At 41.1% G+C, this 25574-nt stretch overlaps 1 protein-coding gene across 4 annotated transcripts in view; it reads right to left on the minus strand.

Annotated features, from left to right (window-relative positions):
• The window catches only part of cep170aa (centrosomal protein 170Aa), a 37932-nt gene extending 13146 nt beyond the window's left edge, over window positions 1-24786 (minus strand). For 2 of the 4 annotated variants that reach the window (XM_053874930.1, XM_053874929.1), the window contains exons 1-12: window positions 24671-24786; window positions 15222-15282; window positions 14458-14584; window positions 12407-12496; window positions 10649-10730; window positions 10515-10570; window positions 10234-10450; window positions 9008-9139; window positions 5940-6113; window positions 5394-5693; window positions 1260-1613; window positions 757-1046 (exon numbers count right to left, since the gene is read on the minus strand). In XM_053874930.1, the coding sequence (XP_053730905.1) occupies window positions 757-1046; window positions 1260-1613; window positions 5394-5693; window positions 5940-6113; window positions 9008-9139; window positions 10234-10450; window positions 10515-10570; window positions 10649-10730; window positions 12407-12496; window positions 14458-14562 (1800 nt within the window). In that variant the 5' untranslated portion in view covers window positions 14563-14584; window positions 15222-15282; window positions 24671-24786. The remainder of the gene's footprint in view (window positions 1-756; window positions 1047-1259; window positions 1614-5393; window positions 5694-5939; window positions 6114-9007; window positions 9140-10233; window positions 10451-10514; window positions 10571-10648; window positions 10731-12406; window positions 12497-14457; window positions 14585-15221; window positions 15283-24670) is intronic. The other 2 variants (XM_053874931.1, XM_053874928.1) reach the window with 1 other exon arrangement.
• Window positions 24787-25574: the final 788 nt, after the last annotated feature.

Below are 25574 nucleotides of genomic sequence, written 5' to 3' on the forward strand. Positions count from 1 at the left end.
TTCTTCATTCAATGCTGCTGACAGCTATTTTGCTAATCTGTATATCTAAATGCGACCACCCGACTTGGTGCTGTTTACTTCACTGCCTGCCCATTTTCAACTCGTGTTGGCTATGTGAGCTGCATTCTTGCTACAATTGATGTTGAATGCATTTTATTGCTAAGCTTATGTCTGTTCTCCTCTGGGACAACTTGACGTTTGCCTTACCACTTCATTAACTTTTCCACATATTATAGCAAAGGTGTAGCATTTATTTGCATATTTTTGTCCGTAAACCATTTGTTTGGAGAAAAGTACATTTTGGTAGTGAAAGACTCAGCTTGTCCATCAAGAAGAACAACATGCTTTTGTTGTTAGATTGGTGCCCCACATAAATATCACTGTTAAATGACATAATTACTGAAACCTTGAAAGATGCAGGGAGCAACAGTGGAGGCTCACTGGCAATGTTTTGCGTTATCTCTCCTGCAGCAGCATTTAAAGCTTCAGCAATGCAAGTCTCACCCGAGGTCCATTACAAAATGTGTACTGAAGATCACCATCATGTGGTCAGAAAAAAACATTTGTTTAGTGGTTTTATTTAAGCCTGGAACAACTAAAAAAACAGCGGTATTTCCTGGCTCAACTGGGATGCCAGTTGAGCCTATTATTCAAATTATTGGATTACAGAGTAAATTTGATTGGGATGCTGTTAGTGAGGCAGGATTTGAGCTCCCAGGAAACATATTGACAGAAGACAGATAGAGGAATGCATACCTTATCGATCATGCGCCTGGCCTCCTCCTCTTCTGGGTTCCTGACCTCAAGGTCAATTGTGTAGGTCCCCTTGTCACTTTGGTCGTCCTCTGCATCTGCCTCCGCCGTCCCCAACTCCCGCCCAGTGGCTGAGGCGTCCTCACTGGGGCTGGTGGGGCTACCGGTCGCTAAGCCAGTACTGATGGAGCTCCGACCGATGCTGGGGTCTTCGGACCTCTGCTTTAGAAGCACTCGCGCAGCTGTGGGAGCACCAGCAGCCACAGTGGCAGATATCGGAGCTGGAACTTTGCCTATGAGACCAAATTTTGGAGTCATTACTGTGACAAACACTGATATAGGAAACAATGGTAAAGACCAGTATATTACAATGGTCGTTTGACTGTGGAGTACTAAAAATTGCAGCAACAGTGTTTCCAGACGTCAAAAATGCAGGCAGATTAGGGTCTCCAAACATAATAAGTCACTTTTGGGTTCTCAGGTTCAGTATGAAAGTGCAGACTTACCTGACTCTGATGCTGTAGTAGCAGAGGTGGAGATGCTGAAGACTTTGGGGTGTGATGGGGGCTGCGGACACAATCCCTCCCCACCAGCTCCACCAGCCAGAAGTGGGCCTGCCTGGGAAAAGGAGTACGAGCGGCGCTTTCGAGGGTTTTCCTCGTCATAGAACTCAATGGTGAAGGCGGTGCGGGTGGCGGATGGCCGAGAGCTGGTGGCTGATATACTGCCTGCTTCTATGCCTTCTCCTCTGTGACCATGTGCTGCTTTCAGTCGCTCTTCCAGGGCGTGGCGGCGGTTGGCGAAACGCAGGCCAAGTCCATTCTCTGAGTCACTCTGGGTACCATCCTCATGTTTGCTGCCTATGGAAACACAGAGGGTTAAAAAGTTTATGCCACTTAGCAGCAATGCAACAGTGAATTGAACAAAAATCAGAATGTTTCAAGCTCAACAACAACAATTTAACCAGTATGAACTCTGAACTCTTGAATTGAATTAAGGACTGTTAAATTGATGTTAAAACCCATTGCAAAGATCAAAAGCCTTGATACCTACCACATGACTCTGGCTTTCTTGATCTATCTGGGTCACAAGTCCACTACATTACATGAGGGCAGACACTGTGCCACTCAAACAACCACACTGGCACTGCCTATCATGGTGGCAGTGGGACACATATATGGGGGTGGGGAGGAGACAAGGACATCAGCAGAGACTGTGTGTGTGTGTGTGTGTCATTGCAAGAGGGGGAGGTGAAAGGCGATTCAAGAAAAGGGAAGGTCGTGAGTGTGTATGGGGGATGTAAGAGAAGAGGAGGTGCGTGGGATAGACGCGCAACCGGATTAGGTTAGGGACAAGAAAATGCCAAACGGAGACTAAGAGGAATTCCTTACGAGGGGAGGGGAGCGGGGCAGTGGGGTCTTTACAAAGACCAACATTACTTAACCTTATACTGAATTAATAAGTCATGTTTAGCTTCAATATTTTTCTCCCATGGGCTCATAAACTGAAATGAAGCAATATTTGATGTCAGTGCAGCAGTGTTGACGTGACCATGCTGACAGGAAGTTCTTGTTTACTGAGTATAATAATAGCAGACCCCAGTGTTAATGATCAACAACTTTATTTCCACATATATGGACACCTGCTTCAGCTGTAATGCATTCACAATGATTTACTACGGATGACTAAATTAAGTATTTAAGTTTTTTCTTTTATTATGAGGAGCTTTCATAAAATGTTATTTCTAATATTGAAAATTCTCTAATATTGAAAGGTCAAATTGCGCACTGTATATGTTTTAATTTGGATAATTTCTAATTATTATCATGTAGGAAAATTCTTGTTTAGTCAGTTTAATATAATACATTGGTTGAAAGTTATAATTGTTTTCATTTAAAGTGCTGTAGTATTGCAACAACCTTTATTTATAATTGTATAGTGTTTTTATTGATAATCTACAATTTGTCATACAAATCCTGTATTCACATCCAGCTTAAATGTATTTTAACACCTCACATAAAAACAGTGACGATGCTCAGCAACAAGCTCATTTGTTTGTTTGGAGCAAATCAGCTGATAAGAAAAACAGTGGAGACAAAGGCAATGTTTGAAAGGCTGTGCGACAAACAGAGGTGTCTTTGGGAGTCCAGCGATCTGCCCTGCCTGCCCAGCCCTGACTCATGGCCAAGCTGGCTGCCTTACACCCCCATTCCCTAGCAAACATGAGCGACTAAAAATCCACAGAAGAAACGGCAACATCTAACAGGACACCAGACCCATGCTAGATTCTTCCTGCTGTAGTGTCCGTTCAACTGTCACGCTACACTGAATCCACCGGCAGGCGTTTACTGCAGTGTAATTCCCAGTTTAACAGGAATGAAAAGTGAAAACAGATTTTCTGATGCGATCTGATTACAGCAAGACAGACTCACCTCGAAGCAGAGCAGCTCAGTTCCCTCGTCCCCATCTCTGCCTAGTAACTCTGCCTAGTAAAGACTGACCGTGCAGACGCTGCACTGCCGGTCGGCATGTCAGTGGTGCTCAGCATGTCTCGAGCACTCAGCCGACACACATTTGATTAAAGTCAGCCTCACAAAACCACATCACAGCACACACACACTCACATTCAGCACAGCCTGTTAATCCTTCTAACACACTGCTCACAGCTCTTCAGGTATTTAGCATGCAACCATTCTGTCAACTGTGTTTGTTACTATGACATGTTACTATAACAACAGATCACCTGCCTCCCATAACCCCCACCCTCCCATTTTTTTTACTTCACTGCAGACCAGCAACAACACTTGCCGCCTTTTTGTCCAAACACTATTGCTTCCCTCAGCACTACAGTTCGTCCACCTGGCAAAGATTCCTTTCTCCCGTTCGAAAACTGCAGCATTTTGCTGCAGCACAGAACGGCAATGGCACATGTACACTGTGCTCAATGACCCTAAAATCTACTCAAGTCAGAGGAGCACGGCGCTGCAGTGCACCTGACCAGAAAAGAGTAGCCAATGCACTTGATAATCTTTAATCATCTGTAGCCATTTAAAGGTTCTAACAGATTAATATCAATAACTACCACTATGAAACACATAGTGATTAATACAAGAGAGAGACAGAAGCTATAGAGAAAAATAAAATGATAAACAGCAAGGTAAAATATGATGGAAATGAACACACAACACACTTTCTAAGACTAAGCAAAACCTATTCTGTACACAATTTATGTAAAAATAACTTCAGATATATATGTAATAGTTTGAGACTATATATGTTCTGACACCAATAAACAATGTTTTTGAAACCATTTAAAAATTCAAAAAATCTCAAATTGCATTAATATTATTATGATTATGAACTAGGGCTCAGGTGCTTGAAACGGTTGGCGGTTTATGCTGACGTGGTGTCCTGGGCAAGACAACTCACTCAATTTGCCTCCTAAGATCTTTAACCAGTTTCCCTGGTTCATTAATCTCCAATTTCCAGACTTAAACAAATTAAAATGCAAGTACTTTTATCATTATCTGCGCAAGCCATTAAAAATAACAAGAGCAAGCATGTCTTAAAATAAGCAAACCTCATGTTCCTAGAATAATATTTCATCTCTAATCTAGATAGAAACAAGACAAAGAAGAAGTGGAAAATGCTTATCTTAAGATAAGACACTCATTTAGATTTTAATTACAACACACTTAATTTCCGTTTTGGCTGTGTACAGAGCTAATCTTTTTCTTCTAGTACCCCAGAGACAAAGACAAAGCAAAACACCAAATAGTTCCAAATTCACTAATGGGGCTAGAACTCACTGAACACTAACCTCCAGTTTGGACACCATGTTTTGCTCTGAGCATTTGAAGATTGATGAAGCTTAAAGCAGCACACGATCATCACAGCCGACAGTCATCACACTGCATCCAGGTACAGCGAGTGTGGCGCCAGTAAACCTCACTCATGCAGACACACAACTGCCGTGCGTAGCCTGCAGACCTCCCTGACCAGTGGTGGATTCTCTTTTGATATAAATAAAAACATGGGCGTGTCGCGCTTTTAATAATCCTCCGCTCCTTTGATTCGACTTCCTCACCTTTGATTCACCTTTAATAGGAAGGACGGTAATGACTTACATAAACCTGGGTTTTAATTGCTTAAGATCATCTTTCTGATATCATCAATGGCAACGTCATCGCAGACTCCCACAACCACATCCATTCCTTCATTCATCAAGTTTAGTCAGTGGAGCGCGGGATGTAGCTGGTGTAGCTGTCAATGCAGATTATTTTGGGTAATCTGCTATTCTCACCAAATTTAAACAAAATTCAACACCAGCTGTTGTTTCAACGACTTATTCCAGACGTTCCTCGTTGAATAAGGCTATAATAAAGCAACAGGTAAATCTAGATCACTGCAGAGAATTATATTACTTTATGCCTAGCTGAAGTGGTGGGGAATAATGTAATACAGAGCAGACGACTTGACGTTGAGTGTAGGTAGGTGTTGAGTGCGAGCAACTCATGTCCACTCATCTCAGATAAGTGTGTTCAGGGGGTCCATTAATCAAAATGTAAAATATATGATTCCCCACTTCAGACTGAAAATATAAAGGTAAAATCCAGTCCAAACTCTGGAAGACATCTTACCTTTCAGCCTCTTGAGATACACTGGCACGTCACTCTTGATGCTCTTGCTGTCCTCCTCCGTGGACTCGCTGCGAACCAGAGTGGGGTCATTTTGCGCCAGCCAATCAGCAACTTTGCTTTCAGACGCCATCATAGCAGCCTGCAGGGTGCTCAGGTCTCTCCCTCCAGCTCCAGCAGCTCCGCCCTTCTTGGAGCGCGATCGATGATGGTCAGCAGCAAACTTGGATACGTGGTCTTTGATGGTGACTTTTCCAGGTGAGGTGTTGTCAAACTCGATGGTGAAGGAGGCATGGCCTTGAGCTACAGAACAGAGACGTTCAATTTAGCACTTAAGCACTTTCTCAAGAAATAGAAGTGTCACATAAGGGTGGTAAGTTATCCTTACAGAGTACAACATAACTTATAAGACAGCTGTGTTTGAAAATGTTTAGAGACAATGTAACTACAATAAATTCCAGCTTAATTTCCTGGTGTATTTACCAGTTGAAATGTGCACTGTCTCTGATGATTATAATGTCTGTTTCTCAAAATAAATGTGTGTATTACCATTGGCGCTCTGTGTGACACTGCCTTCTGTGTCCTTGGTGGGGATCTCATGGATCCCGTTGTTAGCCAGCCGATGCTCCTTTGTGGGGATCTCAGAGAAACCATGGTCGTGACCTGTTGAGGCTGGAAGACCCTCAGCTTTGGCTTTCTCCCCCCGACGCACATCTTTGCCTTCTGGGGGTTCAAAAACAAAAAGCAACAGATGAGATCATGCCACCATCAAGCTCACTGTGTTTTAGTTGAATCATTATTATCAATGCGGGCAAGGTGGCGGCTGGATAATACAAACACGAAATTGTCAGAAGAGCCATTTGCACCATTTATTTTCTCATCTGTTCCAATTAAAAGACAAAGTTGCGAATGGACGTTAATAAGACAAATGATGCGCTCAGTAATTAGAGGGGCCATCTGGTACGTGCAGGGGAGCAGTGGTGGGAACACACGGCGACAGCAAAAAAAAAGTGGCCAATAAAAACCACACAATAGTTAGCAACATTTGCCAGTCTGGAACACAAATGAGACAAACGTTTTCTATGAACATAAATATCAAAATCACATTGGGAGTCAGCAGTAAGGAGCTCAGCATGACCCTGGGGAATTAAAAAAAAAGGATTTTAACAGAAAGAGATTATGAGGATATGCTATTGAAACCATCAGGCTACAGTGAGCCAGAGCTGGCCTGCAATACAAAGTGGGTGACAAAAATATGAACTGAGGCAGGAAGAGAACATCTCCAGCAATGCAGCATTCTTCAAATGACCGTCCCAGAGAAGAGTTCACAGATGTCACATGGATTAGAGCTCATGTATTGAAAGGCAGCAACAAACTTGAACCAAAACAAAACCACCATAGGGCCCCTTTAAATGTGAGACCCTGAAGATTGCATTACACAGCAACACACAACAGAGCTGCAAATCTCACTAGAATAACTAGAATAATGATGTTGTAAGCGTCGCCAATCTTGACCCTTATTTTCAGGAATCTCATACGTCATGTTTTTAAAGAATTCTTGCATCAGATCCATCCAGGGAACCACACTTTATCAAACTTCATCACTAATGATATCCCAATACAAAACATAATCTTGAAACAGAACTTTCTATTTTGGTGAGTCAGGAAAACGTTAAATGGCTCTAAACACACACGCACACACACAAGTGTCTTGCTCAAGGGCACACGCAGAGGTGAGATCGCACTGGCGACCCTTCTACCTTGTGAGCAAAGCTTTTCTTATCTGCTTTGCAGAAACATTTGATGGTCTCCCACCTGGTGAAGTTACTCATTGATTAGTCAGTCAGCCATTCAGCCCAGTGACCAACACCACACATAGTTTCCAAATCCCCTTCATGACTGGCTGATGCTTAACGGCAGAAAGGCGCTATATGAATTTGTGTCTTTCAATTTTATTCATGTAACAGTTCAGTGGCTTTTTGTCTGATACAATGTATAAAAAATCAATAGGATATCATAGAAACTTAAATTCCGCTACATCAGTATCCTAAAACAAGAAACTGTAATTAAGCCATTATAATACAATCTTAATTTTTTGAATTAAAATAAATTTCTTTTAAGGACTCTCAACATAAATCATGAATATGGGACATCCTTCGAAGTGGTGAATAACTTGGAAGCTATGGATGAAACAATATGATAAAAAGACACTTAAAAAAATAATTTTCACTTGTTTTTGTGGGACAAAAAATAGGGTTAAAATGACAATGACACAACCCTAAAAAATGGGGAAATATAGCAAAAAAATAACTTGTGGGTTTTTCATTTAGAATTTGTAAAGTGATAAATGATGAAAACCCTACAATATCTTTTATCATTTTGCTTATAAGGGCCACATTAATACAGGAAAGGGAATGCATGTGGCCCCAGGGTCGCACTTGGTCCACCTCTTATTTAGAGCCGATATATATTCTTTGCTTTGACGTTTGATTCCCTTGTTTCATGAACTACTTAATTTTCCTGTATGTTGGTCTTCAAATCTGCAAGCATTACAACAGAATACAATAGTTGACCATCACAGTTGGCAAACTCCAGTATCCAGAGTACATGAAAGTGATATAAAGTATCGTTCACATCTACAAGAAAGCAGTTGAGGGCTCACACAGACAGCGAAGGGCAAGACACAGAGAATGAGTTGTGTTCATCTTGAATATGCAAGAGGGGTACTGGGAGAAATGGGGGGCTGGTGCATGGTGTAACCCAATCAGGCTGAGTGACAATAGAAAAGTGGTGGGGCATTAACAACAGTCCATTCACAGAGAAGGAGAAGCACACACATACTAAACAGACACACAAACAACTGCTGTTTCTCGCTCGCTTACAACAGTTCATGGCTACAGACATGGAGAGCTATGTTCACCGAAAATTATTTCAAGAAGACCCACTACAGCTTTGCTAACAGCTGATCACTTACCCACTTCCATGAGAGACGTAGCCAGTCCCATCTGCTCCAATAAACTCGGCTTCCAGGTTGAACCCTCGCTACATCGCACACGTCCAGTTGCAATAAATGAGACGTATATTCAACAAAAAAAAAATCCCTTCCCAGTTGATGGAGACGATGCGTCCATCCAGATGTGACAGCAGATATGAGGACGATTCAGTCCCGTGCACTCATTAATGAGTGACCTCCCCCCACTCCTTCTGACAACACCAGCCCAGTCAGGCGGCAGGCACAGACTGATTTTATATTGCTAAGCTGGTTTAATGTTGGTGTGGCCTCTAATCCTGTTACTTTGACCATCCACCAGTTAACACGATTCCCAAACCTAACGGTCAGAAGACACGCAACTGAGGGGGTATGGCCTTTGCCCTCTGCTATTTTTCAAACATTTGAAAAAAAAAACAACTTTCTAGACCGGTAGGTAATGCAATAAGTGAAATCGTATTTTTAGGTTAACAATAACTTAAATAATGAGGCAAACACAAGCAAGGCACATGTTGTTTATATATGTAGCATGTTCTGAATATTAAAAGCGTCTATACGAACAACGTCCATTTACATTACACCAACCTGGACAAGCTTTAAAGTCCTAAAATAGTTGCGTCACACTCACCAGTCATGTCATGCTTTTTACTAGACGACTTGGTTTCCTGTTTGAAGGAGTTCTCATCGTCGGCATCACCATCCCCCCACCAAGATGGCTGGCCGTACAGGGGGGTTCCACGTGGAAGAGCTGTAGCATCCCCTGTAACAGACCACCACAAACATCAACCAAAATTAATGGAAGATTTCAAACTTTACGGCAACCTAAACTCTTCTCTTTGAACTTACACTATATAAGACTATATAAGAGCCTGCTCTTTTACAGATGCAACCATTATGCAACACGGCGACCTCCGCTGCTCTTTGTGTACGTTTGTTTACCAGTGTCCCCTCAGGGTTGGATGTTGCACAGTTGACCTATTTCTACAACTTCAACTAACACAGGCACTTTCTAAATCGTATTTAAAAGAACTATAGCTCATCTTTGACTGTATGTTTTAATACTGAAGAAAACAGAGACAGCCTCGGGAGATCTCCAGATGGATTTAAAATTGTTCCCTGCTGTGCTCACCTCCTTTCTCATTTAAGACTGTCTTTGCTTATGAGCCACATAGATTTAATCACAGTCCGGTCTGGGTAAACCCATGAGAATGAGGTGTTACCTTCCCTCTATAAAGATGAAGGATATATCTTTTGAATGAGTTATAATATCTGGGTGGAGGCCTTGAATTCCAGTTGTTACCCAGTTGAATTAGATGCTCCAAACCACAAAGAGGACGTCATTAAAACAAAAAAAAACAAAAAATAAACAGTGGCAGATGGGGAGTTGCTCTCCATGTATGTGCATGTCAGTGTGTGTGTGTGGGTTTGTGCTACAGCACCCCTCTTAATCTGTGCAATAATAAACGCCCCATGTGGCCTTGTTTCAACATCTGGAGCTTAGCCGGACCCCTGCCAGGACCCAGCCAGGTCACTGATGTTCGAGATACCCTCAAACAGATCCACAATACTGGTCAAAGTAACCTCTGGTGGCCATGATGGATTTTCTCTGCTAACCATGCCCACCCCCTACTGGTGTCACACAAAACTCCACCTAAATACCTTCACAACTATTAAAGGTTAGAGTTAAAGTCTAAGCAGCAGTTCTGCATTGTTAACCTAATCCATTCAGCACTTTCTTCAATTTATTTTTCAGTTTATTTCATGAGGCCCGCGGACACATATTAATAAATATATAATAAAATTAATTGAGTCCAGTTTTAGGACTGTGAGGAATACAATGCTGGTGTCTCTCACCTCCAGTTCTCTCCTCAACTTTCAGAGCATCCACACCTTTACTGGTGGCTTCTTTTGGGAATCCATCAGTGACTTTGGTCTCGGCTGCTCGTGGGGTGGCTGGCTTTGTAGTCTTTGTTGGGGTTTTACTGGGGGACTTGCTAGCAGATGCTGAGGCCACAGTCTCACTGCTGGATGGCTTTTTACTGAACTGGAGGCCACTGGTGAACTTCTCATGCTGGACAGAGGTCAAATATTTTTCAACAATATGAATGGTGTGGAACAGCTAAACATGTTTTTACCTTGAGCGCCTCCTCCGGGACAGTGAGCTCTCCTCGCACCACCGTGAACAGGTTGGTATGTGAGAGGGCGGGTTAAAAAGATAACATGTACATGATTTTAAAAAAAATCTAGTATGAGGACAAAAGTGAAAGGATATCATATCCAAATCTGAGTTTGTCCTCCAACTTCAGGGTGATGTACATCTGCTCCTGAATGCGAACGTCATTTACGAACGTCTGGAGGGAAGACAACAAACAGCGGTTAGAAAACATGGTACAAAATGAAAATTCATGCATTCACCTATCCGATTAAGGCAATGAATTCAACCCATAGTGAATTAAAAAAACAATCATTAAGAATAAAGAGAAGTAGCAACATGAAGAAAACAATACAGGACAAGCTATTCGCTGATGCTCCAAACATCCTCACCACCTTTTTTGGATAGCTGCAAGTTCTAATTTTGTGTCTTTTTTGTCTACTTTTTCCTTGTATTGCCTCTTTTTAAGAATCACAAAGACATAAATTAAATCAACAAACAATACACGTATTCTGATTTCTGTCATTAGGCAGGTAGTCACAGTATTACTATCATCATCATCATCATTGTTAAATTATTGTTATTATTTGTTTAGATTTGTTGCAAGTTATTATTTTTTCTCTTTTTGTGTCAATTATTTTTACTAAGATTTTTTTCCTTCAGCTGTATTGCTGCTTGTATTGTCTCTTGAAAGAATTACAAAAACCGAAATAAGATCCTAAAAAAGAAAGAAAGAGATGTTGAAATGTATCAACAAAACATTATATTTTCCCACAAGTAAGTTGCATCGAAAATAAACATTTCAAAAAAACAAATTCCTCTTCATGAAGAATCTTAAGAAACCATTGCGCACTCCCTTGCTATGCACCGGCTGTCTCAGTCTTTCCGGATTGAAGCTGGCGGGGTTAAAAATTGCTTTTTCATTACGTTATTACGACATTAGATTAAGTTAACAACCATTTGTTGGTTAACCAGTTGCTTTTTTATTCCAATATATATTGTTGGTATTAGTGATAAAGACTTCAAGAGATGAATTTTCATTGGCGCTTGTTAACTCTATTCCTGGCTCTGAGGAAATAAGGGTCATCGAGCCTCCCTTTCTCTTCTTCCTCCTGTGCCTTCTTCCCTCCTCCCTCTGCTGCCTGACTCTGATTTCACTGAGATGAAACGCCCCAGCTGCGGCTTTAGAGAAAAAGTCGAGGAGCACAAACCCACTGACTCAGCAGCTGAAAACTTCCTCTAAATCCAGCACTGGTTACACACATGACACAGCAGGAAGTGGCTGACTCCAGCTTCCTCTAAAATAGCTGGAGAGGATGTGAGGGACGCTCTGCATATGTGGGCAGTGACTGAGCGAATGACTAACACCACATGGAGACTAAATCACCGTTCAACAGTGATAAGAAGGGCAGATTCAATTCAACAAACGCATTCTAGAACTATGAGAAGCACGTATGATGCTGAAGATAACAAGTCCTGCACCGTTCTTTTCGTAACGGAATCCACCTGAAGCAACACCAGTGACCTATTGACCTTCTGCTAATATGTTAGGAAACATGCTAATGAATTATTTGACTGGGTCTCATTTATTTCTGAGGAGCCTTCGGGTGCAACTTGTCTGGTCGATTATCCCTCAAGTCGAACATGGGTTAACAAGTATTGAAGTGACATTGATTGGATCAAACCAAACTGCTATACTTTTCTCAGATTGTTCCCCTTTTCTATAATTAGGAGTTCCTGATTTAACTCAACCTCGGTTCCCTTCATCTGCTCCTTACGAATCTTATCTCACCTAGCTCCTACTCATGCAGCCACCTTCATTCATCCTTGTGTTCCCACCTAACCATCTTGCAGTTTGGTGTCTGCAGATCTTACCCCGTTCAGGCTGCCTAGGTCCTTGACCTTGTGTTCATCAGTCCCCACCTCGTAGTTGATAACCGCATGCTGCTTGTCCACACTGCGCGACTGCAGACACACACAAACACAGCACATAAGCATGTGACAGCAGAATAAAAATATTAAGCACCAATTTTTCTGGTAGTCTGTACATTTTCCTTTCAGTATACAGTTATAGTTTATGGCAATGACTTTTATTATTTATAAGTGAAAACAAAATTTGGCATATTTGTATTTGAAGTACAATAAAAGAAATGACACGTTTATCACTGCCAAACAACTTTAGTAGTCATTTACCCACCATTTTTTTGCCTTCTAGTCTGTATTTATTTTCTTAATTATGATTATAATCCAGGCTTTCTTCATCAGTGAAACTGTATTTGTTTTAATATATTGATGTTTTAAAATTAAAATATTATGTTCTTTAAATTTTAGAAAGTCAATTTCTGAACATGCGTTATTATAGTGACCCTGATGTTAAGTCTGAATGTCGATCTTATTCATGTGACCATGCAGAAATTCTCCCAGTAAAGTCACGTACAAAACGAACACCTTCCCATTCTTGCTACTGTCGCACACATAACACACACACACAAGGACAGCCAGCAACAATGCTGGACACACTCTCACTGCTGCATCGCTGTGACCTTCATTCATTTTACAAATACCCTTCTGAGTATGCGGGAGGAGGAGTGGAACCTCAAACATCAGGAGAGGAATTGCACTCATCCTTCAATGTCAAATAACTCTGAATCACCTTGATGGATATCTCATCTCTCATACAGTCTCAATGTTAAATGTCGGTGTTAAAACGACCTGCTATATGGCAACATTAATAACCTTGCTTAGTGAAAGCAAATTTACATCCAGTAAAATTAGTTTATGCTCACTGCAACAATATACAGTCTGCGATTGCAACAACAGAAGCTGTTCTCTCATGCTCTCTGCCTCTAGTAAGAGCTTTCCCTCGTCCTTGCCATGTGGAGTACGCTCATTTTGCAATGTGTGTGATCCTCGATCCCACCTGCTGAGTTTCTTAGGGCCCGTTCAGGGGCAATAACATGGCTGAAGTTATTCAAGTGTCTTTCTTCACTAAGATAAATGATTGCAGCAGCTCCATTTACATATATATTCCTGTAATACTCGTGTTTATTCTTAACATGCATCTGAGTTTTAACCACTTGCAAACCATTTAAATCATGAGAGAATTATTTCCCTGAAGAGGGGTGACGTTTCAGACCCGAACTGATATATAGAGGGCAGAGAAAGCATCTTAAACTCATTTATTTCAGTCATGCGATGAGGCAGAGGACTGGTACAGTCATATGAACAACAAGCATTTGCAGCAACCTAAAAGTGTGTCACCCACAAGTAAAAATAACTTCATTTAACAAATCAAAATGTTTTTTTTTAATAAACCAAAATAGCCAAGCAATATTGCCGGTGTTAGTGCAAGTTATTTTTTAGGGGGCAGGGAAACACACACACAAAGAGATAACAATTAAGGTGTAAAACATAAAAAATGACTTCAGTTAAAATAATATGATTGACAGCAGAGTCATGGACTCCAAGCATCAGGAAATGAAATGAAATAATTTAATACATTTCTCAACAAAACAAAGGCAAAATTCATTACAGAATACACTCCCAATTGATTCAACTGTGAAAAACACAAATGAAGTGGGACCCAGCCATCCACACTCATGACCTCCCTGATGACCATTTCATGTAAACAGTCTGTCACTACTGAGCACTGCTGCTTCTGCTCACTATGACTCAGATAAAACTTCAAAGTAATCTGTCCCACTTTCTAAAAATAGCACCGTGACCAGAGGTAGACCCGGGTTTCAGCGTGGTCTCTCGTCTAGTATGCACAGCTGCACACACACAAACACACACGCGCACACAGCCAGACATGTAAATGCACTTCAGAAGCAACTGAGGGATCAAGACACTTAGATCCGTCTGGAAGTCAGCAGATTATTTAAGCGCTTATAAGAGCCATGGTGTTTCGTGGTGGGGGTTCGCACCTGTAGCATGAGCTCGCAATCGTCTCGTCCCACAAAGATCATCTCCCGGGGGAGGCGGTGGCGAGTGCCCCCGCTGCTCACCAGGAACCAGGAGGTCACACTCATGTCTACAGTGACTGACGTACACCTGCAGCGACAAAAAAAAAAAAAAAATTAATGCATTTTCCAGATTCTTAAATTCAGTACTCAAGACTCAATTCAGATCACAACTCAAGAATCATACATGAACGCACTTTACGGAACAATAAAGACTGTAATTTACATTAATATATATTGCATTATTCCATAGGCAGCATGAAGGAAGCTCTTCAGCATTTGGTAGCATCATGGTGTCAGACATATCTGTATATGTCCAGCTGCATACCAGCTGCATAAATTGCATATAGGTTTTTATAACAGTATTGTCTCAAGATATTTGTTCTGTATGATGAGGTGATCGGCACATGGGAACGCGATGCTATTCTAAACAGCAATGCATACGACTATGATCACTCATTGAGTTAACACACGAATTGGGAGAAAACATTCCCTTAAAACATTAGGATCTTTGTCAGTGTGGTGTCCTATTTCCAAGAAGGGATGAATGGAAAGCTGGACCGCAAAAGCAATATGTAAAATTAAACAGAATGTTAAAATACAAATGTATCGATAAACCTTTATTTTTCGTCTGGTTGGCTGAAAATGTACCTTCAGTTTTACTAACTTGACTGAACAACTTCATTAGTTACAACATTGGAGGTGTCAAGTCATTCTGTGTATGTTACCTCTGGTCTGGGTAGCTGGCTGCTGATACTGCTGACAGCACCACACAGCTAGGCCATCATCCTGTTGACCAGAAGGAGGACAGTCATTACTTTCTCCAAGTACTACACATTTTTATCTCCTGCTTAGGGGAAGACGGCAGCAACAACGGTGATTCAGATACAAGATATTGATGAAATAAAATCCAAACACGCCTTCTTAATTTCAAATTTGCTTTGGGGGCAGTCTTGCCGAGGTGTTTATGCTTGAATTTGAGCAGCCAGTGAGAGTCATTGTCGTGATTACTGCCAGATGTTGGAAGAGGAAGTGACGTAGGAATGTTGGCCGTTGCTCCAGCAGGACATTTATTTTCTCTCCCTCCTCCTCCTCCTGCTCACATGAGCAGAAAAGGAGGTCAACGCTGCAACTTCCCAACTCAGGGAAAAAGCAGAACCCTCACCGAAGTTATCCGTGCCGGCCCCGACAATGGAAACCTCAAGTATCAAGCATAAAAAATGTGACACTGGTTATCAACTTTCTGATCGAATCATGATTTAAAAAGATATATTTAAAATAAGTGATTTGGCCAAACATTTTCGTAAAACAGTCCATAAATGAAACCGCTGCAAGCAGGAAGATTCAGCTCATGCATTTGTACTAAAGTATTTTCTAATATTCTTTTGTTAAAAACATAGACAAATCGGAGCAGCTCTATTAAGGTGTCAACAAAAAGCCAGGAAAAGTCCATCAGAGCAGGAATTAGAGATTATTGGGCTAAGCTGCGGCTCAGTTGACCTTATAAGTACTTGCTATACCAATTCGATTATCCCTCGGGGGACATTATAATCAACCACACGCCTCTGACAGTTACTTGCACAAAACTCTAAGTAACCAGACTTCAACATGGCAGACCAGCTTTTCATCTCAGGGATTTTCTGTATTATTCTCTGAAGATAGCAGACAAAATATTGGGCAAAATGATTTCTTCAATCTACATGCAATTCTGCAGGGAGATCCATCTACTAAGGAGCACATAAAAGCACTTCAGGAGAGGGAAGTGTCAGATATTTTCTACGACAGATTAGTTGCTATCTGGTGTGGGTTGCATTAGATTGTAATCAACGAGAAATAAAACTTTATATGCTTTTAATGTTTAACATTTTAGCAGCCCTGATGAATTCAACTCCACTTATAAAGAAAGACTCCCTTGTCAGAGAGACTGGGGGAAAACAAGGCAATTGATAAAGTCAACGTTTTTGTGTGACGCTACAAATAGAGTAAGGAGGACAGTCATATGACTGAATTTTTTTTTTTCGTGCACCAACCTACCAAGAAAGCTGTGCCTCAAATAAACCCAGCTCTAGCTGCAGAAAACAAAGTTCACAAGACTGTGGTCGAGGAGCCTGCGGAGGACGCATAGCAGCCCATGGAGTGCTGTTAAAAACCTTCCTCACTCCCACACATGAAAGGCTGGCACAGCTGGAGGTCTGAAGTGGTGAGTCTGCAGGAGGAGGAAACATCTGTCTGACATGTGCCACTCTGCCTACACGCCCTGCCTGACCAGAGTAATGGGCAGTTACACCATTGACCATGCAACATATTGGGAAGCCAACGTAATAATAAACAGGCTTGGAAATATTGTTATTGTAATTATTATTATTGAGACATGTAAACATATTTTCCCTGAAACGCCTAATAAAAATCAATACATTGTAAATATGTTTCCATTTCTATTCTTTTAAAGTCATGTTGGCAGCCACTCAAAGACACTGAAACATGAAGAAGCCATTTTATGCTATTGTGATTTCTAATGCGCTACCTATGTTATTGTTTTGTTTTTAATTCATCATGCTCCTATATCCAGCTCTACATCTTTCAGTAATTGAAATTTTGATCGGGTAAAACCAGATTGCAGTGCACAGGCTTCTGCCATTTTTGTAGTTCTCATAAAATCCTGGTGAACAAAGACTTTCATTTCTATTTTTACATGAAGAAACTAGATGAGTAGTAAACACACAGCAAATGACCTGCAGAATGACACTCACATCCATGTGAAACTCAATAACGCAGATAGTGCTGTCGATCTTGTGATGATTTCCACATCACTAACCCCCTTGTGGCTCTTAATGGATTAAAAACCTTAACTCACTAAATAGTTTCACAGTGGTGGACTAATCGGTGGACTTTGGGGATTCTGTGACATCACACTGCGGAACTGTCAGTGTCCACTCAGCATCTATAAATGCGATAAAATAGCAGTAAAAGGGGATTACCATCAGCATAATTCTTACTTACAATAATAACTAAAAACATGAAAAAAGAGTCAAACATGAAGACAGTGGAGATACTGGAGCAACTTGCAGCAATAATTCAAGGTTGCAGTAATTGTGGAAGTAGAATCACCTGAGGAGATGGTATGAAGTAACTGCTATATTAGAAATAATGAATTAACAACTGCTAGCAGTTGCTGGTTGCTGTAACAATTGACAGTATTAATAATGGAACTTCAGCAGAAGAAACAAATGTGAGATTACATTATCATTTATCATTAAGGGATGCACTATTAGCGTGAAGTAACAGCTTTCAGAAAAGTTATGGTAATAGCACTCATAGACACTGTAGTTATGTTGCGTACTAGCAGTAGTAGTAGTACTATCATCAGAAGCTTAAAATGAAGAAGACTATTTGTTTGTAAAGTATTTGTTTAGTTGTTATTTGGCTCTTTCTAGATAAATATATAAAAACAGTAAACACCGTGGGTTGTCTCGCCTCAGCAACATTTTTGGTGTGGCAGAGTAGATAGAGTGACCTCATGGATTTGGCAGGAATTCCCCTGCCTACACACAAACACACACGCACGCACGCACACACACACACTGAAGTGAAAGAGACGGATTATTCCAAGATGACAGTGAATTCTTTGTGTGGGGGAGAAGGAGCGACAGGAAACACAGACAGTGGTTCCTGAGGAGGACATGCTCACTCACTCTTCTGGCTCATGAATATTCAAAATTTGGTACATTTGCTTAGTAAAAACCGATGGGAATGCTTAGTAGCTGTCTGCACATCACATGACTCTTGTTTTCCACGTCACACTCTGAACTGTGAATGATGCAACAGCTGGGAAACCATCAGTAAGACTCCTCTGCTCTTCATCACTAACATCCCAGACCATCACACTCCTGGCTCCTAGACTCACTAAATAGGTACAGTATGTCTACCGTAGTAGCCAGGGAGAAATATTCAAAATTGGTCATGGCCCGTTGAAGTCGTGTGCACCCCGACATCACATATCTCTTCTACCTGACTCATTCAGCATCACATCTCTGAAAGCTGCAGTGTTATGCTCTGAATCACTAAAAGACAAACATGCTAACACAACACAGCTGTAAAAGAGCTTAGTGAATGAGAAGCAGGGACAATAGTTGCCATCAATTCTCTGCTCTGGCAGGGCCCCAAAATGCCAGAGAGAAAAAAACAGGCATTCTTTGACTTACTTATAGACTATATGGGTTAACAATTGGAACTCCACAGAAGAACACGATAAAAGAAAAGAGCAGACATTTCCATCAATATAAATGACAAGAAAAACTCATTTGCAAGGTGTTCTGTAGCCCTTCTTTTTCACAACATAATACCAGAAAAGTAAACAGGAGATTGCCATATTCTAACCCTTTGAAAGCCAATGAAATGAAATGAAAAGATCCAGATTGTGCACACAAGGTCAGGTAGGACTTGTACATTGATCTGCTAAACAATGGAGCTGAGTTGCCTTTGTTAGTTGAGAGACGTTCCATGAGCAGGAGAGGGCTGAGACCCTGAGGGGGACACAGAACAAACATCAACAAGGCAGACCTCGAATGACTGACAGACAAAGGGTTTATTCTGGTCCCACATGGATCAGTCGATTGAACATTTACAGACAATAACAGGGAATTGAATCCCATGTTTCTGTCTGAAGCAAACCAAAGGGAAAGTGTATTTTCATTTGGGGTTTGATTCCAGTATTGCACTGTTTGTCTTAGCATCTATTTCCTCCGGTCATCCTGGCTTCCTCACACAGTCCACACAAGCAATTTCATTGCTGTTATCAACAAAGCTTGAACCTCTCCATGCATCCAACCAGCTTAGCTCGATCTCCAAACTTCTCCATGAGCCGTCCCTTCATTTGTAATCCTGCTGAGTGTCAATCGATGCTTGAACAACAAATTCATTTCAACACTCAGACACAAAGAAAACATGAATTCACCAAAAATAAAGAGCAAATTAGCATTCTGTTTTACTGCTGGCAGAATCAAAATATCACTGATAATGTAAAGATGTCTATTCCGTTTTTCACCTACTGGGCTCAAGATAACAGCAAGTTGGCTGAGGTGAGAAGCTCACCCGCCGTGGAGTGTTTCCCGAGACAAGATGCAGCTCTCCAGTCAGGATCAAGTCCCTGGCCAAAACCCGACTGGCTTGCGTTCACATCTCGGACTTCTGAGCCGAACGCACTTAGTCTCGAGACAGAGAGCGCAGTGTGAAATTACAAAGATTTAACTGTTAGCCAGCTAAAGTAATGGCCATCCATGACAACTGGTGGGAGCATGGTGTAGTGCCTTGCATTCTTAATGCCACAGATGGCGTTGAGTGGGTTTCATTTTCAGTTAAATTGTGGGCATGTGACTGTCTGAGCTATAGCCTTGAACGTGTAGTGGTTTCAGTAGAATGTAGTGAAGTTGGGTCACAGTTGTTGGCTCCTCGAAGCTCAAGGTTCCATACGGACCTGGATCCGGACAGAGCCTTCTGCATTAATTTTTTCCGTATTTCTACCACCAAAAAACCTTGCCTTGCTGTGTACGCAAAAACGTAATGGTGATGTTGCCGACACCTGCAGTGGCTGATGATGGTTTCGGTTTGCTTGTGCTGAACTGAAGCAGAAGGAATTGTGAGCTTAGAAAGTTTTCATGCCATCGTTGTGAATATAAAAATGATTTGTGGCGACAGCTGAAGATTCTTGGTCTTAAATTCACAGTGAATTAGGGAAAACAGGCTCCTGAAGCACCTGTGTGCCACTCAGTACGATATTATAGTTTAAGTTGCCCCACTTTCCTGCTGCTATTTAAAAAGATTTTTAAGGCTGCAGCATTTTAAATCTCTTCAGTAGACAAAAAATGGAGAAACAAAATTACAATCAAAAAATTACAGGGCCACATTCCACCAGCTTCCAAATGTTTTTCAAAGTTTGACTCCCATTGAGCTTTAAAATACAGTCCTATCAAAATATCACCACATCAGCAGACGTCTTTATTGGGCTTCATATCTGTGTCAATGTGGCTCACACATGCAGCACTGCGGGAAGGGAGAGAACTGTCCCATGCAGCAAAAAGACCATATGGTGCAGAGCAGCGAGCCGTCTCACACACACATATCACATGAGGAGCTAGCACTAATGCGAACAAGCAAGCACACACAAACACCGGCGTTTAGCCAGCATCCTTCTATCCTGTTTCATTGTTATTGTCGTACACAAATCGGGAGCCAGGAGCCAGCACATGCTCACTGACCTCTGTTTTCCACATGACCCACAGACCTACATATGGGAATGTACAGCCTCCATGGATATTAAGGACAAAGACAGAGATATGTGAAAACATACACAATTCAGCTGCAGTGTCTGGGAAAGAGCAGTCGTTTTTACTGAGGGGTCCAACATTAGACTTGTACTTCAGCTGCTATATTATCATCTTAACACATAATCCAGACAATAGATCATTTATTAGCGTTTAGAAAACACATGTGTTGGCACACATTTCATTTCACTGAAGTACAAATCTATGATGACCAGTTAAGCGATACTATTATACTATTATCCAGTAATAACACTGACACAGAGCGGAGGAAAAGCAGACCAGACTGGGTCCATTAGCATTTAAAATAGAGCTATCTGGAGAAACCACACGGCGGAAGAGATGGGAATAGAAACCATCAGATCAATATCTGCAGTGAAACAGGCTTGAAAACACAGTTCACTCAGTGGAAAGTGAGTTACACCCTTAAACAGATGTCCACTTGTTATTTTCATTTTACACAGAAAGACAGACACACCTCTCACTATGTCAAATGAAACGACAAACTAAGTGAGATGTCATCACTCGTGGGAGTTGTTCTCAGTTTGTTCACTTATAGATTGTTTTTTGAAAATTATTTTTTTAGATGTAGGAGTTTAGTAAATTGGGGTTGTCTTCAGGTGAAACATCCTCAGTCATGAGGAAGATTAGTTTTCTCATTGAGTGGCTGAGCTCTTCTTCAGAGATAAGATGTGGAGCTTGTATGTTCTAGAGGAGAGGAGGGCAATTCATTTTCCTAAAGGGCCACATTACAAACTCTAACTGTTGTGAGGGGCCATCATCAATAGAAAGACAGCAACGACCACAAAACATGATGGAAAAAATATCCAAAAACATACTGAAGTAACAAGGACAAAATGAGCCTAAAAAGATTAAATGTAAATAAGGATATTACAAAGTGTAAATATGCCATGAAACCTATAGAAATATTTCATTTTATATTTAATTTGAATATAAATCAACATAACTATGGACCAGATGTTCAAGATAAAAAGGCAATTTATTTCAAAATATATTTTCAATGTTCCTTCAATGTATTTTGCGGAACAACAAAAACACAAAATTGTCCAATGAAAAGATGAAAATTATAGTCTTCAAACAAGAACATGCTATATTCTCCGCTGAAGTGGTGGCTAAAAGAGAAATAAAACAAAGCAGAATAATTACAACATATCAGTTACAGTTTTAGACGTCAAAAGGGCCACGAAAACACAGGCATCGGGCCGGATATGGCCCCCAGGCCGCACTTTGCCCAGGTCTGTTCTAGAGAGACTCAAAATATTGGGCCTCTTTGCTCCAGCTACTGCCAAAGTTGGCCCAAGCTGCCCCAACCACAGATGAGCGGTGGAAGTGCTAGCCATGGTTTTCAACAGGTAGGACTTTTGGCTGGTGCAAGGTGGGCTGCTTGTCAAGCGTTTCCACTTCATTGATTCATAAAATTTCATTCCAAAATATCCAAGACACGGAGGGCAAGTTAGTGAAAATTTGGAAAGCAACTACAAGCTTCAGGCAGATGAATGTGTTTTTAAGTGTTATGAGGAAGAGCCTGTGGTGAAGGAAGCTAAAAACTGCCTCCAAATAAATAACAAAATGCTAGAATGTTGCCCCTTACATGTTTTAAAATATAATAATTCTGTTGGACTGCTTCAAGTCTTGGCCTCTTGGGTGATTGCATGTTTTCCAGAGCCAATACATTAATAAGAAACTTAAAGTCCAACTGCACTTTTTTTATACACCTACTCTACTGTACTGTCATACTAAATCTGTTATGATGCATGACAACTCCGGCATCCTCTTATGCTGTGCCCATGCTGTACCTCCATGCGCCGTCCTTGCACTCGCTCATAACACTTTGAATGCAGATTACAGAAGTGAGATCACCACTGCTATTTTTAGCACCATGCATCCTGATACAACAACTCGACAAGTGCTGGAGACGAACGCTTAAAAAAAAGTGAGCTCAGTGTGACAACTTAAGCTGCACGACTGAAGTCACTTCCCAAACTTCCTATGACACACAATGGCAACATTAAGTCTAAACAGCAAGAACCGGGGGGAGAAACTTTGTTGTTAATAAAGGAAGTGACACACTTAACCGAGCCACTCCCAGCGTTAGTAGCGTTAGTAAGCCAAATACTTTGATATAAATACAGTAATTATTCAAGTTAAGTTCAAAGGCAATTCATTCCTAGTGAAAGTTCTCATATTAACCCACAGTTTACATTGTTTTGCCCTTGCATGTGTGTGTACATTGAGGTACAAACAGAGAACTTTTTCGATCCGATCTGTGACATGCATGATATCCTGTTTTGGTTGAGATGAATTGATAGTTTTATTGAGCAGGAAGTGAGCAAACACTTCTGACTACACAAGCGGATGATTAGTGTTGAGGAAAATAACTATAAAACAAATATTTCTTCTCCTTGTTACAGTTTCACAGACTTACTATCAGCACTAGAGCTGAGTCACGGGGGCTGTGAGAAGAAGCGCGCTGCTGTGTAAGCCTGTGATTTCCACACTGAGGATGAAGTAGCTGTCCTGTGACACTGACACAGTTCTACCCCATCCACCCTCCTCCATAGTCATCAGAGGTATCAGCAGAGATGGAAGGCTTTTCTGAGCAATGAAATGCAGATTTAAGGCTGAACAAACTCAATTCTTTAGAAGGGTTAACTTTGCAAAATAGATTTATGTCACAGTCTGACGTGAAGTTAGGCATTGTTCAGATAGAACTCTGTTATTGTATGCAACTCGTGTTATTAAAGAAGCAATACAGAGCAGAAAGAAAGATGACTTTGACAAACTAAGTAATATCCTTATGTAATGCAGGATATTACCATGCAAAAAATATATGCATGTATGCATCAACAGAAAAAAAAAATCTTACTGGAAAATGAAGAAGTGTCGTAATGTAAACACAAGTCCAGATTACCTAGTTTTTTTCTTCTCAGAGAAGCAAACAACAGAAACACAATATATAAGCACCATGAAACGTATAATTATGATATAGTTATAACATAATGACATGGTTTATCACTGAGTACTCCATATGTTCATTTTACTTTGAAATACTGTTGTTCATGAAACAGATTACAAGTGGATTTGCATGATAAAACGACAGGGCAGAATAATTCACACTGGCTAAAAATGACACCTAAAATCCAAAGGAGACTCAACACAAAGAGCGCGGATGCACGCAGGCCAGCTACATCTGCCCCATGAAAACAAAGCCCCCACTTAGAACAAGAAGAGGGGGGTCACGGATTCGGATAAACCATAGCTAATGTTACGTTTCGTTTCGGAATCTCTCGATTTAAGACACAAACGAGAGGCGGTGACTAGTGTTCCAGCCGACCCAAGCGTGTTTTGAGTGGGATGAACACAAAGCGTGTGGTCGGCGAGAGCGACCTCCATTGATGTGCATCCTGTCTGGATAGCGTCCGTGAGGCTACACAGCGATGCTAGTGATAGGCTCAATGAACGCAAAAAAGAAGCTGAATTCATGGAAGGCAGCAGGTTTCAAATGCAAATCATGGTGCTTTATATCAGGCAGACAGGTTGCTTTCCAGAGGCGGAGGCTGAACTGTGCATCCAGCAACACAAAACAGTCACACGTTAAAAAAAAAGCTAGTTCAATTGCATTGTAACACGAGGATAAAACCACTTAAAACGTCTTTATAAGCAGTACGGATAAAACCTGCCATGTCACGTTATCTGCGTTAGTAGAACAGGTTGAAAATACGAGGATGTGAGGGGGAAAAGGCGACAGGCGTGTGTTTGTCGTGAACTTTGCGACTTTTTGTGGCAACAAAACTGAGATTTGTCGGTGTGTGGAGGGTAAAAGAAGATGGTTTTCTTACCAGTATGTCCGCTGCTGGTGTGTTTGAAGGAGTGGAGCCCAGCCCTGTTGCCGCTGCCGCTGCTGCAGTTCCTCCTGGATCCGAGGGTCGGCCTCCTCCTCTGCCGCTGCTCCGCTACACCCAGAGAGCGCCGAGCCGGTGACGTCAAGCGCCAGGGATGGGAACAAGTACTTCCTGGAGAAACCTTCAGGATAAAAGCGACAGTCGACATGCTGGAAACGTGGTAAGTTAATAGTCGACTGAATCATTTCAACGATTCTGCCTAAAGAATATCCCTAGGTCAAATGGAAATGAACCTTTTCATTCATGTCCGCCTGTAACTGTGGGTGCACCCTTTATATTATGATAATTTTGATAGAAGAGTTTTGCTTTCTCTGTAATTTACTGTAAAATAAACGTGTATGTGTTTCTTCTTGATACTCTGGATCTCCTCTTGCTTGCAGTGAAATGGCTTTCATTCTTAATATGGCTGACATCTTCATTTGGGTCAGGTTACTGAGTTCAGTCATCCACCTTTGCAACACACGGTCCAAAGGAAACAATGTATTTGCATATGAAAACATGTCAAGATTTCACTAGGGGAGGTCTTCCACTAAAGTCCCGAGGAGATGAACTCTGGCTATGGGATATAGTGGGAATCCACAATTATGGTTGTTGATGTAAATCGATGAAGAAATTGGTGGAAATTGAAGTGACTGACAGACCAGAATAGTAGTAATGGACATGTGATGAGTGTATTGAACAAATGAAGTAGGTTGTGTTTTAGCAATTATTTTTTTTATTTGTGTTCCTTTATTTAACATGTAGTGTAATGATCAAACTAATCTGGCTTTGCAAATATATGGCTAAATATATGAAAGTTTCTATTAAATATCGTTTTTCATAACTACTAACTTTTATTTTG

This window comes from Synchiropus splendidus, chromosome 9 (assembly GCF_027744825.2).
Source record: "Synchiropus splendidus isolate RoL2022-P1 chromosome 9, RoL_Sspl_1.0, whole genome shotgun sequence".
Lineage (NCBI taxonomy): Eukaryota > Metazoa > Chordata > Actinopteri > Syngnathiformes > Callionymidae > Synchiropus > Synchiropus splendidus.